This window comes from Hordeum vulgare, chromosome 3H (genome assembly GCF_904849725.1).
Source record: "Hordeum vulgare subsp. vulgare chromosome 3H, MorexV3_pseudomolecules_assembly, whole genome shotgun sequence".
NCBI classification, from domain to species: Eukaryota; Viridiplantae; Streptophyta; class Magnoliopsida; order Poales; family Poaceae; genus Hordeum; species Hordeum vulgare.
The window spans coordinates 487,094,775-487,109,518 of NC_058520.1; the positions used below are offsets into that span (position 1 = coordinate 487,094,775).

The 14,744-nt window shown below is 44.0% G+C and overlaps 1 protein-coding gene across 1 annotated transcript; it reads right to left on the reverse strand.

Moving 5' to 3' along the window:
* Positions 1–11,419: 11,419 nt before the first annotated feature.
* Positions 11,420–14,493, reverse strand: LOC123444414 (coiled-coil domain-containing protein 25-like). The gene is made up of 6 exons (XM_045121114.1): positions 14,146–14,493; positions 13,222–13,349; positions 12,650–12,753; positions 12,088–12,175; positions 11,891–11,952; positions 11,420–11,777 (listed from the first exon to the last, which is right to left on the reverse strand). The coding sequence occupies exons 1-6, from the start codon at positions 14,256–14,258 to the stop codon at positions 11,625–11,627; spliced, it is 648 nt and encodes a 215-aa protein (XP_044977049.1). The 5' UTR covers positions 14,259–14,493; the 3' UTR covers positions 11,420–11,624.
* Positions 14,494–14,744: the final 251 nt, after the last annotated feature.

Consider the following 14,744-nt stretch of genomic DNA (forward strand, 5'->3'; position numbering starts at 1 on the left):
TAGAACACATGATTTGGCATTTCGCTCTCTCTGTTGCCTCACCCACTTTAATATGAGTGAAGATGGTCTTTATTTTAACCGTTTGTATTCGGTTATCGATGCCCCCCTCTTATTGCTAGGTTGATGTATCTTTTGTGGATCTTTTCAGATCTGGTTTGTCATTGTGTATGTCCGTCTGACCATGACACATCTATGTGGTCGTGTTCTCCTTGCTTCAGCGCTATGCCAATTATGATTTCGTGGTTTTTTGTCGTGAGACCCTTTCTTGAGCAAGTGTGACTTTGGGCCATTGGCAGATACCATCCGAGTGGACTTGTGTTTATGCTATCGTGGCCATCTCTCCCATTGCTACATGGATTCTTTGTTATATGGTTGAGATTTCTAAGTTCTAACATGTCTATTGTCCCTACTCATTATTGTCTCGGTTGCTAGTCTTCTACCTAGGTCGCTTGGTTGGTGCTTGTGTCCGTAATCCTTAGGTCATTCGTTTATTAGGTTGTGTTTGTCCTTTCATGTGGTGCTATCTTTGGAATTGTGTTAGTGTGATTATATTTAGTGTTTCTATTTCCTTTCTGTATCAATGAATACATGCAACTCTGACAGATGGTTTTAAAAAAGATAATATCAAGTGGAACTTGTTCAAGGGTTGGTTGATTACAACATCTCTTGCACCCCCCCCCCCCCCTAAAAACTAACTCCATATACTACCTCCTCAACTTAACTTCACAATGTTTAAGTGGTTTGGGAGGGCGGGAACTAATCCTTGCCCTAGTCGTAACTCCCAATACAATATTCATTCATCTCTCCTTTTTGCATACATAATCCTCATTTCAACTATATTTGCACACCAATCTTGACCTTGATATCTCTAGTGCACGAATTTCAAAGATATTTATTATTTAAAAATTCAAATTCAAATTCAACAGGGGGTTTAAATGAAATAAGTAATACACATGATAAAGGCATGATTATGCATGTTGAAGTATTGCATGTGAAGTTCACATAAGTGCTCCACAAAGATAACCTTGGAGTTTGATGAGGACATCCCAACTAGTTACACCCACATCCACATATGCTCGAGCTCCACAAATACAAGGGCAAATCACTATAGCTTGTGCATGAGGCCGATTGGTTTGCTACCAACATTTGGCAAAATCAAAACTTGGCAATAGTTGGCAACTTTTTGTGAGATTGGCAGCGGAAATTAGCATGCAACCAATCTCTAGCCAACATTTGGCAATTGCCAAAATTTGGCATTACAACTTTTGGCATCAAACCAATTAGGCTCTTAAAGGTATTCCTTTTGTTTCTAGAACAATCATAACAAGGTGCTCCTACTCTTATAGGTGCACTCACTTGCATGGTATACCATCTAGGGAGTGACCATACATGTTGAAAAAACACTCCATGGTGGATGTAAGCTGTCTAAACCAAGTATGTTTGTATTTTTAAGAAAGGAAGGACCAAACATAATTTATATATATTATATACATTGATTTTTTGGAAGATCATCGTGGTTAGCTTCATTAATATTATCACATATTTACCTCTTTCACAACGCAAAACATTTTTCTAGCTCTCAAACTTCTTTTAGGTTCATGTTTTTTTTTCAAATGCATGAACATTTCCCAAACTCGAGAATGTTTTTTCAAATGCATGAACTCTTTCCAAATTCGCAAACACTTTTTAGTTACTGATATTTTTAGCAAAATCGATAGTCAGATTTTTCTTCAACAACACACCAACACTAGAAAACATAATGATAAGAGTATAGAACAAATCAAGGCGGCGAACGCATGCGCGGGGGGTCTAGAGATTTTATTGGGCTGACCCATGCGCACGTGAACCTTTACGACATCTACCGGCACTATAAGCTTTGTGCAGGAGGTTTGAGGGTGACCTCCTATGTGGCGCTTCAGGCGCCACTAGGGGAACGGGCGCCTGCAGCGACCCTCTTTGTGGGCCGACCCATATTAAATTCGTTGGTTATTAAAAAATTAGAAAAGTTCATAGAATTTTAAAAAAGTTAAGATTTGTGAAACAAATTCAGTGATTATGAAAAAAAAGTTCAGCGATTTTTGGAAATATGTTCATGAATTTTCAAAAAGTTCACACAATTCGGGAAAAAATATCACCGAGTTTGAAAAAAAGTTCATCAATTTTTCAAAATAGTTCACTGATTTGATAAAAAGTTCATAAATTTTAAATTACGTTCATCAATTTTCAAAAAAGTTCATCGATTTCAAAAAAGTTCACGAGCTAAAAAAGTAATGAAGAATTTGTAGATGGGCCGGCCCATTGCGGAGCGCTGCAGGCGCCGGTTAGCACATTTTGCCTTTAACCGGCGCCTATAGCGCTAAATAGGGTTTGACGGTCTGAGGAGCGGCTTGTCCCACTTTATGAAAGACGGAAGCTTGTTTCATTTAGCGTCACTACTATTGGGCTAGTCCAAGTAGCTGCATGCAGGCTGACTCAGTTTTTCTCAGTTTGTTTTCATTTGTCCCTTTTTGTTTTTTTGATTTGTTCATATTTTCTGAAATAAATTATGAAAAAGATATTCCAAAGTTTATATTTAATTCATAATTCAGAAACCATGAATTAGAAAAACGTTAACAAATGTAAGTTATGTTTTGGAATATTTTTTAAATCTTGATAGCATTCACAAGAAAATGTTTGAGATATTTTAAAAAGATACACACGTTACCAAAAATGAACGTGACATATATATATATATATAATGAAAAAAAATTGTGAAATTAAAAAAGAATGTTCTGTACCATTCAACTAAGTTATGCTACGTTTTTAAAAATGTTCACTCATTTAAAATATTTTAATTATACTAAAACCATATTCACGTAGTTTAAATAAATTGAATCTTTTTCAAAGAAAAATATAACGTATATTTGTAAAACGGATATTCAAAAAAGTGTAGTTTTAAAAAAAATGTAAAACTGCATACAGTAGTATTTAAAATATAAGCAAAAAAATGTACAATCTATATGAAAAAATATATATCAAAACATATATTTGAAAGAAAAGTTACCATATATTTAAAACATGCAATGTATATGAAAAATAGGCAGGTGTTGAGATATAAAAAATAAAAATTAATAGAACAAAAAATGATATGGAAACAAATAAAGAAGCATATAAAACCAAAATTCCAAAATAGAACTGTTCAAAATGATACCAAATACAGATTAAAACCAAAAAAATAAGTAAATAAAGAAGAAATTGAAAATCATAAGGACATGTAAATAATATTGTTCAACGTATTGTTCAAAATGATCCTTACGTTGTGGCCACGTATTGTTCAAAAGGATATTGTGGCCATGTAGAAAATCATAAGGATTTATTACGTTGAACAATACGTGGCCACAACGTAGGATGCATCATGTTCAGAGAAGGAACAACGTCAAAATGACCTTCTTGTGAACAAACCACATGAAGATTTTGATACGTAAGGGAACTCTGACTTTCTATATGTAATTGGACTTGGGAATAGTAGTTGTATCTATGAGGCTTAAATACATAGACTTTAAAGAAAAGATGCCATTGGACGTTAGCTTCCAACGAAGCGTATCAGTATCCTTTGACAACTCGACATCCATGAGTCTTGTAACTAAATGCAACCATGCCTCCCATCTATGACCTATCAAAGCTCTTCGGAACTGAATATTTAGAGGATTAGACTGTAATATTGTGGCCACGTATGCATCCTTACGTTGAACAATATTATAGAGATACAGATATTGCATGGCTAGAGGCGAATACCCCAGCCATGTATCCTCCCAGAATCTCGTAGACTTACCATCACCTACTATAAATCTTGCTTTTTGAAAGAAGGCTGCTTTCACTGTCATCAAGCCTTTCCAAAAAGGGGAATCATTTGGCTTGACTGTAACCTGAGCTAGAGTTTTCGTTTGTAAGTACTTATTACGCAAAATTTGTACCCACATACCCTCCGACTCCACAGAGAGTTTGAACAGCCATTTGCTTATCAGACATATATTCTTTACCTCTAAATTTCAATCCCCAAACCTCCCCGGTCTTTAGGTCTGCAAATAATATCCCACCTAGTAAGCCGGTACTTTTGCTTAACTTCATCGCTCTTCCAGAAAAAGCGGGATCTATAGAAGTCCAATCTTTTCCGTACCCCGATCGGTACGAGAAAGAAGGACAGAAGGAACATCGGCATGCTCATGAGAACCAAGTTAATGAGAATCAGCCTTCCTCCGTATGACAATAGCTTACCCTTCCAGCAGCTAAGTTTTTTGTCAAAACGATCCTCCATACTTTTCCATTCTCCGTTCGATAACTTACGGTGGTGAATTGGAATTCCTAAATATCTGAACGGTAGGCTTGCCGATTCACAACCAAACAGTTGTTTATATGAATCTTGTTCGTCTTTGGCTCTCCCAAAGCAAAACACTTCACTCTCGTGAAAATTAATTTTCAAACACGACAACTATTCGAATAAGCATAATATGAGTTTCATGTTTCTGGCTTTTGCGATATCATGTTTCATGAACAGAATAGTGTCGTCAACATATTGTAAGATGGACACACCACCTTCAACTAGATGAGGTACTAATCCACCTATCTGGCCCTCTCTTTAGCCCTCCCTATAAGAATTGCCAACATATCTGCAACTACATTGAATAGGATAGGTGACCTTGGGTCTCCTTGCCGAAGACCTTCATGCGTTTGGAAGAAATGCCCTATATCATCATTGACTTTAATTCCAATGCTTCCTTTTTGTACGAAAGATTCGACGTGTTTCCTCCACACCTCATCAAATCCTTTCATACGTAAGGCTTGTTGTAGGAATGGCCATTTAACCTTGTCATATGCTTTCTCGAAATCCACTTTGAAGATCACCCCATCGAGCTTCTTCGAGTGAATCTCATGCAGTGTTTCATGTAAGACAACCACGCCCTCTAATATGTTTCTGTCCGCCATGAACGCAGTCCGACTAAGCTGCACCACCACGTGCGCAATCCGCGAGAATCTGTTCGTCCCAACTTTAGTAAAGATCTTAAAACTCACACTGAGAAGGCAAATGGGTCGAAATTGTTCAATCCGCACGACCCCCTCTTTCTTTGGCAACAAAGTAATTGTCCCAAAGTTAAGATGAAAAAGTTGTAGTTGGCCATTGAATAAGTCTTGAAACATTGGAAGTAAGTCCCCTTTGAATATATGCCAACATCTCTTGTAAAACTCACCGGGAATCCATCCGGTCCTGGAGCCTTATTATTCTTCATCTGCGAAATTGCCTCAAACACCTCTTTCTCCGTAAATGGTGCAGTTAATATCTCATTTTCGTCCACCCCAAGCTGAGGAATATCACCCACCATTTGCTCATCCATAGACACAAAGTTGTCATCCGGCTCCCCAATAGACGCTTGTAATACTCACAGATGTATAACTTCAGATTTTTGTGGCCCACAATCGTACCCTCGTCTTGCTCTAGCTGAAAAATTCTTTTCTTTCTATGTTTCCCATTGGCGATGAGATGGAAATATTGCGTATTATCATCACCATATACGACGTTACACACTTTTGCTCTAAGTGCCCATTTCATCTCTTCTTCTCTAAGGAGTTGTTTAAGACTCAATTCAACTTGTGTTCTTGATGACCTCTCATTATCATCTAACAGTGCTGACTCAGCTTTTAAGTCTAACTCATTAATAAGATTGATAAGTCTCTCTTTGTCAACCTTATACCTACCGTTCTCATGTTTGGCCCATCCCCTTAAGAATTGTCTTAGGTGCCTAATTTTGTTCTTCCATCGATCAACATTCGATGAGCCCCCAGTAGCCTTAGCCCACTCTCCTGCTACAAGGTCCACAAATCCTTCTCTCTCAAACCATGCTAGCTCGAAAGAGAAAGTATTCTAGTTACCCACATGTGTAGCGTGATACGTCTCCAACGTATCTATAATTTTTGATGGTTTCATGCTACTATCTTGTCAAACTTTGGATGTTTTGTATGCCTTTTATATCTTTTTTGGGACTAACTTATTAACTCAGTGCCAAGTGCCAGTTCCTGTTTTTTTCTGTGTTTTTGACCCTTTTCAGAGGAGGATTTTAAACGGAGTCCAAACGGAACGAAACTTTGAAAAAGATTTTTTTCCAAAACAGAAGACGATCGAGGAACTTGAGAACCAAGTTAGGGGGCCACCAGGGACCCCACAAGCCCCCTAGCCGCGGCCAGGGGAGGCGCGCCTCCGAGGCTTGTGGGCTCCCTGGGCCTCCTCTGCCCTAGTTATTTCGCCTATATATTCCCAAAAATTCCAAAAAAAATCAGGAGATCATCGAAAGTACTTTTCCGCCGCCGCAAGCTTCTGTCTCCGCAAGATGCCATCTCGGGCACGTTTTGGTGCCCTGCTGGAGGGGGGATTCGAATACGGAGGGCTTCTTCATCAACACCATGACCTCTCCGATGATGCGTGAGTAGTTCGCGATAGACCTACGGGTCCATAGCTAGTAGCTAGATGGCTTCCTCTCTCTCTTGGATCTTCAATACAAAGTTCTCCATGATCTTCATGGAGATCTATCCGATGTAATCTTCTTTTGCGGTGTGTTTGTCGAGATCCGATGAATTGTGGATTTATGATCAGATTATCTATGAATCTTATTTGGGTTTCTTCTGATCTCTTATATGCATGATTTCATATCCTTGTAATTCTCTTCGAGTTATGGGTTTTGTCTGGCCAACTAGATCTATGATTCTTGCAATGGGAGAAGTGCTTGGTTTTGGGTTCATACCGTGCGGTGACCTCACCCAGTGACAGAAGGGGTAGCGAGGCACGTATCGTGTTGTTGCCATCAAAGGTAAAAAGATGGGGTTTTCATCATTGGTTTGATATTATCCCTCTACATCATGTCATCTTGCTTAAAGCGTTACTCTGTTCGTCATGAACTCAATACACTAGATGCATGCTGGATAGCGGTCGATGTGTGGAGTAATAGTAGTAGATGCAGAAAGTATCTGTCTAGTTGTCTCGGACGTGATGCCTATATGTATGATCAATGTCTTAGATATCGTCATGACTTTGCGCGGTTCTATCAATTGCTCGACAGTAATTTTTTCACCCACCGTAGTATTTGCTATTTTGAGAGAAGCCTCTAGTGAACACTATGGCCCCCGGGTCTACTTCACACCATATTTTCAGTCTTAATCTTTTTCTTCGTTGCATTTTCCGCCTTCGGATCTCACTTTGCAATCAATATTGAAGGGATTGACAACCCCTTTAGGCTTCGTTTGGTTGTCTCATGGTAGAATCCACCTGTGGTTTCTAACCTCCCAGGGAATTGGTGATCCCGATCTGTCACCCAATCCCCACCATTCCCACATCCATATAAAATCGCTTCCGTTCGGTTTCTTCCCTGCTGACTAATACACAAGGACCACACAGCCGCTTCCACGGCGGAGGAGGCAGCGGCAGGGAGCGCGACCATGCGAGGAGAGGCCTCTGCGCCGTACCGGGGGACGGGCGGAAGCGGGGCGGCGGCGGCGAGGAGAGGCCTCTGCGCCGGACCGGGGGATGGGCGGAAGCGGGGCGGCGGCGGGTGGAGGGCGCGGCGGAGGGGAAGGAGACGGGAGGTAGCGCAGGAGGAGCAGTCGGAGAGGATCGAGGACGCCATCGCCCCGGAGCCGCGCGGGGAGCGGGGTTGGCAGTGGCGGCGGGGAGAGGAGAGGCGCCTTCTTTTTTTGCGAGAGGCGGGGGTTGATTCCACGGGAGGAGAGGTGGGGGTTGATTCCCCGCGTAAACCCGGTGGTTTTGGAAGGGATCGGACGGGATTTAACCCCGGTCGGGTTTAACCGAAGACAGTTAACTGGTTCACGGGGATTTAATCCCGGTCGGGGCCAAACCCCGGGGTTTGGCCGGGTTTCGGCTTCGATCCCGACGGGGGTGGGCGTAACTGAACGAAGCCTTATAGCGTTGGGTGCAAGCTCTTTTGTGTTTGCGCTGGTACTCTGGACTTGACGAGATTCTCCTACTGGATTGATACCTTGGTTCTCAAACTGAGGGAAATACTTACTGCTCCTGTGCTGCATCACCCTTTCCTCTTCAAGGAAAAAAACCAACGCAAGCAAGTCTTTGTCAACGTGTCAATTTCTGGCGCTGTTGTTTGAGAAGTAGCATAGCGTCACCAGAGTCCACAAGCAAAGGTGTGTGATCCGATATCGCTCTTGGTAAAGCTCTAGCACTTGCAAGAGGGAATTTTTGCTCCCAGTCCACACTAGTAAGAATCCGATCTAATTTCTCAAAAGTTGGATTGGGTAAAGCATTTGCCCACGTAAACTTTCTACCCGAAAGCTCAATTTCTCGCAGGTCAAGGCTTTCGATAATAGTGTTAAACATAAATGCCCATCTGCCATCTAAGTTGTCATTATTCTTTTCCTCCCTCCGCCTAATTATGTTGTAGTCGCCCCCAACCAAAATCGGTAACCGCTCATCCCCACAGATTCGGACGAGGTCGGCTAAGAAATCCATTTTTAACTCTGGCTGGGCGGCCTCGTAGACAGCCACGAGCGCCCACTGGAACCCATCCACTTTTGACTTCACTCTAAATTTTACCGCGAAGTCCCCGAACACTACATTCCGGACCTCGAGAGTCTCGCACCGTACCCCAAGTAAGATCCCTCCTGACGGTCTCCCATCGCCAATCAAATTCAATACCGCTAGAGAGAGTGCTAGGAAATTGTGATGTAAAATTATCCCTACCGGTTTCCATTAAAGCAATGAAATCTAACTTGTGTTCTACCGTTGCTTCTGCAATAAATCTTCTTTTAGCCAAGTCCGCTAGACCTGTGCTATTCCAAAAGATACCTCTCATTTATCATCAATTTTTTTGCAGTCTTAAGTCTCGCACTTCTACGCACTGCAGATTCAGGATAGATCTTGCGCTTCCATGTGCGCTTCTGCCTATCTGGTTCAGCCAACCGGTCCATATAACCGGTCTCTGACTGTGCGGATGTAGTAAGTTGCGTAGGGTCCACATAACCCTCCGCACCATCATCGTTCCCCTCATCAGTCAATAGAGATGGTGGCCTAAGATCCTCACAAAGGCTGTCTAAAGCCTCCATCCCTAGTGCATTAATATCAGAATCATTCATGGGTTTAACTGCTGTGAGATTTCGAAGCATGTCCATAGCTCGCTCAGCCTCTAAGTCTAAGAGATCATTAACAAATGTAGAAATTTCTGTTGCATTGTTACCCAAACATACCTCGATTTGGTTTCCCCATAATATTATATCATCATCGGAAAGATGCAAGATAGAACATTCTGTATTAACGGACATACGTGTAGTGATCTCACACTCACGTAGTTGTGCTGTCCGCATGGCTCGGCCCATCTGAAGATCGTCGACATCCGGCTGTGCCTGGAGATGACTACTCATCCTCCTGTCGGCAGTCGCAGGATCTGGAATCCCTCCGAAGGTGATAACCTCCTCGGTGGTATGCCCCTGCGGACGGAGGGCCCTGCCTTCTGTGTATCGTGGTCGGACTGCCCGGCCTCAGCAGACAGACGATTACCCATCGAGTGTCTGGAAGAGCAGTCGGGACCACCTGAAGAATGCCCCACACGCAGACCGAATAGCGGGTTTGTCTCAGCCGTGCCTCCGTTGGCACAGAAACATGACGTCGACGCCGTAGGGGTGTGACCAACTGCCAACCCCTCAATCGTCTCCAAAGCAAGTAGGTCCCTTTTAGGGATGGGAGTGATTACTCCGGTGGTGGCTGTGTGGCTGGTGTCACCTCCTCAGTCCTCATCCTAATCGGTGACTTCTTGAAGGAGGTCCGAGCTGGCGAAACTTGGATCTCCAAGTCACCTGAAGAAGCAAGTGGTGATAGTGGTGGCAGCTCCTGCTCCACTGGATCATCCATCTCCACCCTTGCACCCCAAAGTCTACACGGCGCCGACGAGGACTCGAAGGACCCAAATCTCAACTGATTCATCGGAGTTGAAGTGTGTGGTTGTTCCGTCGAAGAACTAGGCCCTGCCGGTTTGGCCAGGGGCGGAATGCTAGGGTCAGCATCGTCCCTAGCCTTAGATTCTCCATCTCGATTTCCGTCTCCGTTATTGTCGTCCTTAGTGTCCATATCAATATTATTGGCTAACTCCTGGAATTGATCACTCTCCTCTAGCTCAATGTCCAGGTCACAAACCTTCCCATCATAAGTCCATTCGACAGTATTCGGAATATGCGCAATGCTGATCACACTAATCAGTAGTCGGGCTTCCCCGTGAGCGCGAGTAAACAACATATCCACCCTTTCTGTTTTGCCTATAAAAGAACCAAGGCTCCAGGTCATCAGGAAATCATCAATCGTCGTGCGTGGCGCTCCCAGATATCTGACCCACAACTGTGATAAGGGCGTTCCTTCACGCTCTTTCTGTGACCAAGCCTCAAACTTCGGAACACAATTGCTGTTTGAAACCTTGCTCATTCCAAATTTCAGCGATCTCACAAGATCCTCCTTAGAAGGAAAATCGATCCTGAAAAGACAATCATGGTTACATATATTGGCTAAGAGATCATCTCTTAAATAAGAAAAAAACAAGCCTTTTTTATAGGTCCTCTTCACCTTAACAGTTATTCTATGTGGCACACCAAAGATAGCAATATTGTACATGCCCTACGAAAAATCATTGTAAACCACCACTGAAAAGGTATTGTACATGCCCTACGAAAAATCATTGTAAACCACCACTGAAAAGGCATAGAATAAACTTGCGCCTAAAATCCCTTGCCGTAGAAACCTTGATTGGGCAAGCCCATCGCGCCTAAAATTCCTGTTTACTTCGATACGGGCCTCGCCTAAAAAGAACTTCGATATGGGCCTTGTCGAATGACACTTTCGTGCGGGCCTTCCATTTTCTTCCACATTTCCTCTCCAGACCACTATTTCCCCTCGGTTTACTCTGCTGCCGCACTGCAAGTGCAAACTCAACAAGTTGGTCGAACGATGATTGCGGCTGACATCGATTGGATGCACAAGTTTAGCATACCGGATCTGGATCAGTTTTGTTTAGGCTGGTCATAGTGGAGAGTATCATATAGTAGTATCATGTATATGATATTATTGTATGATACTATCTTCATAGTGCATAGTATCATAAAGTAGTATCATAAATGACTTTATTTATTGACATGCATGACACATAGTAGCATAGTATTTAACATGTTACGGTATCTACCTATGTTACTCTAACCATCTTTTTTTTTTCTTTAATTGTCGGGCACATCAGCATGTTTGATAGTCCCAAATACATAATACTACCTTAGTTACTCCCACTATGGCCAGCCTTAGGCGTCGTAATGCCGATGCCACCCTTCGCCATCGGAATTTTTGGAACGTACTCCTTTATACCAAAATATTTGTAGTTAGAAAAAACTGAACTCATTTCTGCGCTAGCTTCTTTCTCATTTCTGTCCAAACCAAGGACGTTATATATGTACACCCGCACCGTCAGGAAGATCGAGGATCGATCGATCCTACGTTTCCTCGTTGAGACCACGCTCGCACACGCATGCAATTGCAAGATGCGCGCATCGGCATATATACACATGGACATGGACGACACACTACACACGCATGAGTCTAGCTGCTAGACGAACTCGTCCTCCATTTCCTGTATGGACTTGCCGGCGGAGGCGATCTGGCGGTTGGAGGTCATCTTCTCGGCGACCATGAGGCCCTTGTAGCTCCGTATCTCGGCCTGCCGCTCCTTCACCACCCTCTCCATCTCCTCCCTACGCTTCTGCATGCGCACGCCACAAGAGAAAAAGTGTTAGCCGGTTGTCACCATGCATGACAGGCTTTGGTTTAGAGATGTCGAGCTAGCATGCATGCATGCATGCATGCGTTGCGTGCCTTGTCTTTCAGCTGCATCTTCCTCTCGGCCTTCTCCGCTGCATTTGATGCGTCTTTCTCGGCTACACACACGCACACAAATTAGCAAATTAACAGATGAAATCTCAGTTGCACGTGCGTGCATGTATGCATGCGTGGTGTAATACACGTGCACACGAAATGCAGATCACTTGTGTTTGTGTGTGTGTGGTGTGTACCTTTGAGGTCTGGTCGGCGCTCGACCCTGGTCTTATTCAACCTGCTGAGGATCTCATTGACACGCTTCTCGACTGTCAAGACATGTACCTGTTGGCAATCAGCGGACAGCATATGAATATTTATTTGTTGCAAAAACGGAATCAACTTATAATTAGCTAACGTAAAAAAAAAAAAGCTTGCTAGTATCAGTTGGCATGGGCGACGGTTGGGATTGTCGGCAGCTAAGCTACAGGTAACGCGCGAGACAGGATAGGTTTAGCTAGACTGGTCATGAATTGGCAGCTTTCATTATAATGGTTATTTTCTCATCGAATGCTCGCAATAATTTCACAAGATGATCTAGCTAAGTTTTAAAAGGCTTCTTATCCAATTATTGTTCGTACTACTAGTACATGCCTTTAACAGCTGGGCCTAACTGAAACGCTGCAAGCAATTCAATGTAGCGCATTTTGTTGATATAAATATGTTTTCTTAAATTTGTTAAATAACTGCAAGGTGGAACAGGGAGCACTGCTGTACTGTACTACTATAGTTAATCAGTAGAAGTGGTTAAGTGATTACCATCCGATGGTTGTGGAAGCCAACTTGGCCGACATCCATGGACGTCGCCTTCTTGAGATTAGACCATGGCGTGTAGACCACCTCCACATTGTTCATCTTGTTCCCTGCACGATAAACACATGCATACATGCATGCACGAATGATTTGGTAGCATCCATTATCGGCCCAACTTGTCACGTTCTGACGATCACAATCACTCGCACACACAGTGTGTGTAGAGGCCAGTTATCGACCCAAGGCAGATAATGCAAAGGGGCCCATGCATGGCATATGCATGGAGAGGCCGGCAATAATACACCAGAAAAAGTTGCTGTAATGGACACAGAAAGAGATAGCTAGCAATGTGCATGCTGCAGCTTTGCACTAGACACGGCCGGTCACAGTCACAGCACGAGCTAAATTCTTCGGCCCGTGCTCAGATCAGATGCCAAACACAGTTGAGCATGTACCAATGTTTTGTGGGGCAGCATGTTTACGAGGGAACTTAACATTTTGGCAGTAAGAAAACCTTGCTAACACATTACTCAGTAATCAGTAGCTATAAACAATGAGTTTCTTCCATGTATACGTACCTTGAATGGAATGCGCTTTTACGAGCTGCGCACAATCCTCCAGGAGGCCTTCGCTGATGGCGTCTATGGACTCGCCTTTCTTGAGCCTCAGGTAGACGTGCGCCGACGACACCTTGTCCACATGGAACCTGCAGTGCAGGTGGTGCTCCACATGATCAATTATTTCATACAATCATACTTGCTTTGTGCTTAATAAACGGGTTACTAGGTTGTACTACAGCACGATATCCACTGAGCTCTCGAGGGTGTTGCTTATTTTTCAGCAATATAAGCAAACCAGTAAAATAAGCACTCGATCGCGAGCAGAGGGCGAGGTCCTCTAGACGATAGATATATACAGGGTGTGTTTTGGCCCTAGCTGCGCTCGCGTTGCGTGGTGCAGATGGCAGACTGGGGGACGACAGTCACGCAGTTTACGTTCATCTACAGTGACGCAGATGCTTGGAGCTGCTCGTACGTTTGTGTTCCGTAGCTCGGGTCGTATCTACGTTTACTACGCAGTTTGGTAGTTGGGGTGTCCTCCTCACCAGCCTCGTCATGGCCTCGTCACGAGTCAATCCGCGCGCTCCCTCTGCTACTCTGATCTCTCTCTCGTTCTGGCCGGCTGGCCGGCCGTCCTCTCTCTCTCTCTCTCTGGAATTTCACTGGCTCACCGCGCATGAGTTTAAATGTAGTAGTACTACTAAACTATTGATGGTGTAGTACTACTAAACTATTGATGGTTAGCTAGGGATTAACCATTATGCTGCACGTGCATGTTTATACACAGAGGAACTCCCATGACTGAGTATATCCATCGATCGAGACCCCAAACTTAACGAGAGCTTATGTTCTAGTAGTAGAGTAGAAGAGAGAGGGATGGTGGCCGGTGGGAGGGAGAGAGAGTCCAAGGTAGAGACGTAGAGTTGGGGCAAATGCTCGTACCAGACGTCCTCGGGGAGGCCGTACTTGATGAGCTCCTCGTTCTCGTTCTTGTCTGCGCCCATGTAGATGGTGTAATCGCCGGCGTCCGGCCGCGCCTTGAAGTAGAACACCATTGCCAGCACTGTTTCTCTTCTCTCCTCTCTCTCAGCGCCTTCCTCGTGGCAGCTCGGCTCACCAACTGTATATCCAGTTGACCGCGTGCAGGCTAATTTTACCGCAAATCAAGAAGAGGCAGAGGCCGAGAGAGAAGAAGAGGCAGAGGCCGAGAGAGAACAGAGAAGAGGCAGAATAGATAGACGCAGGAGGGGGTGAAGGGAGGGAGACGACAGAGCGACGAACCAGGCAATGAAGCGGCATGGGCGGGTATAAAAAGGGGACGGCCGGGGCTAAAATCTCAAAGGTCGTCTCTACCCCAAGGCGGTTGGGTGGGGCTGCCACGTGGAAACACGGTGGATTCGATTAAACAAATGCGACCGGGGAGGGCGTGGGGCCCGGGCGGGGCCTTATCCTCGCAGCTTTTGCTCCTCCCTCCCACTCTGCCCCTCTTTATAATTAACACAACATAATAGTACAGTACGTAATTGGTTAACCTTTTTTTT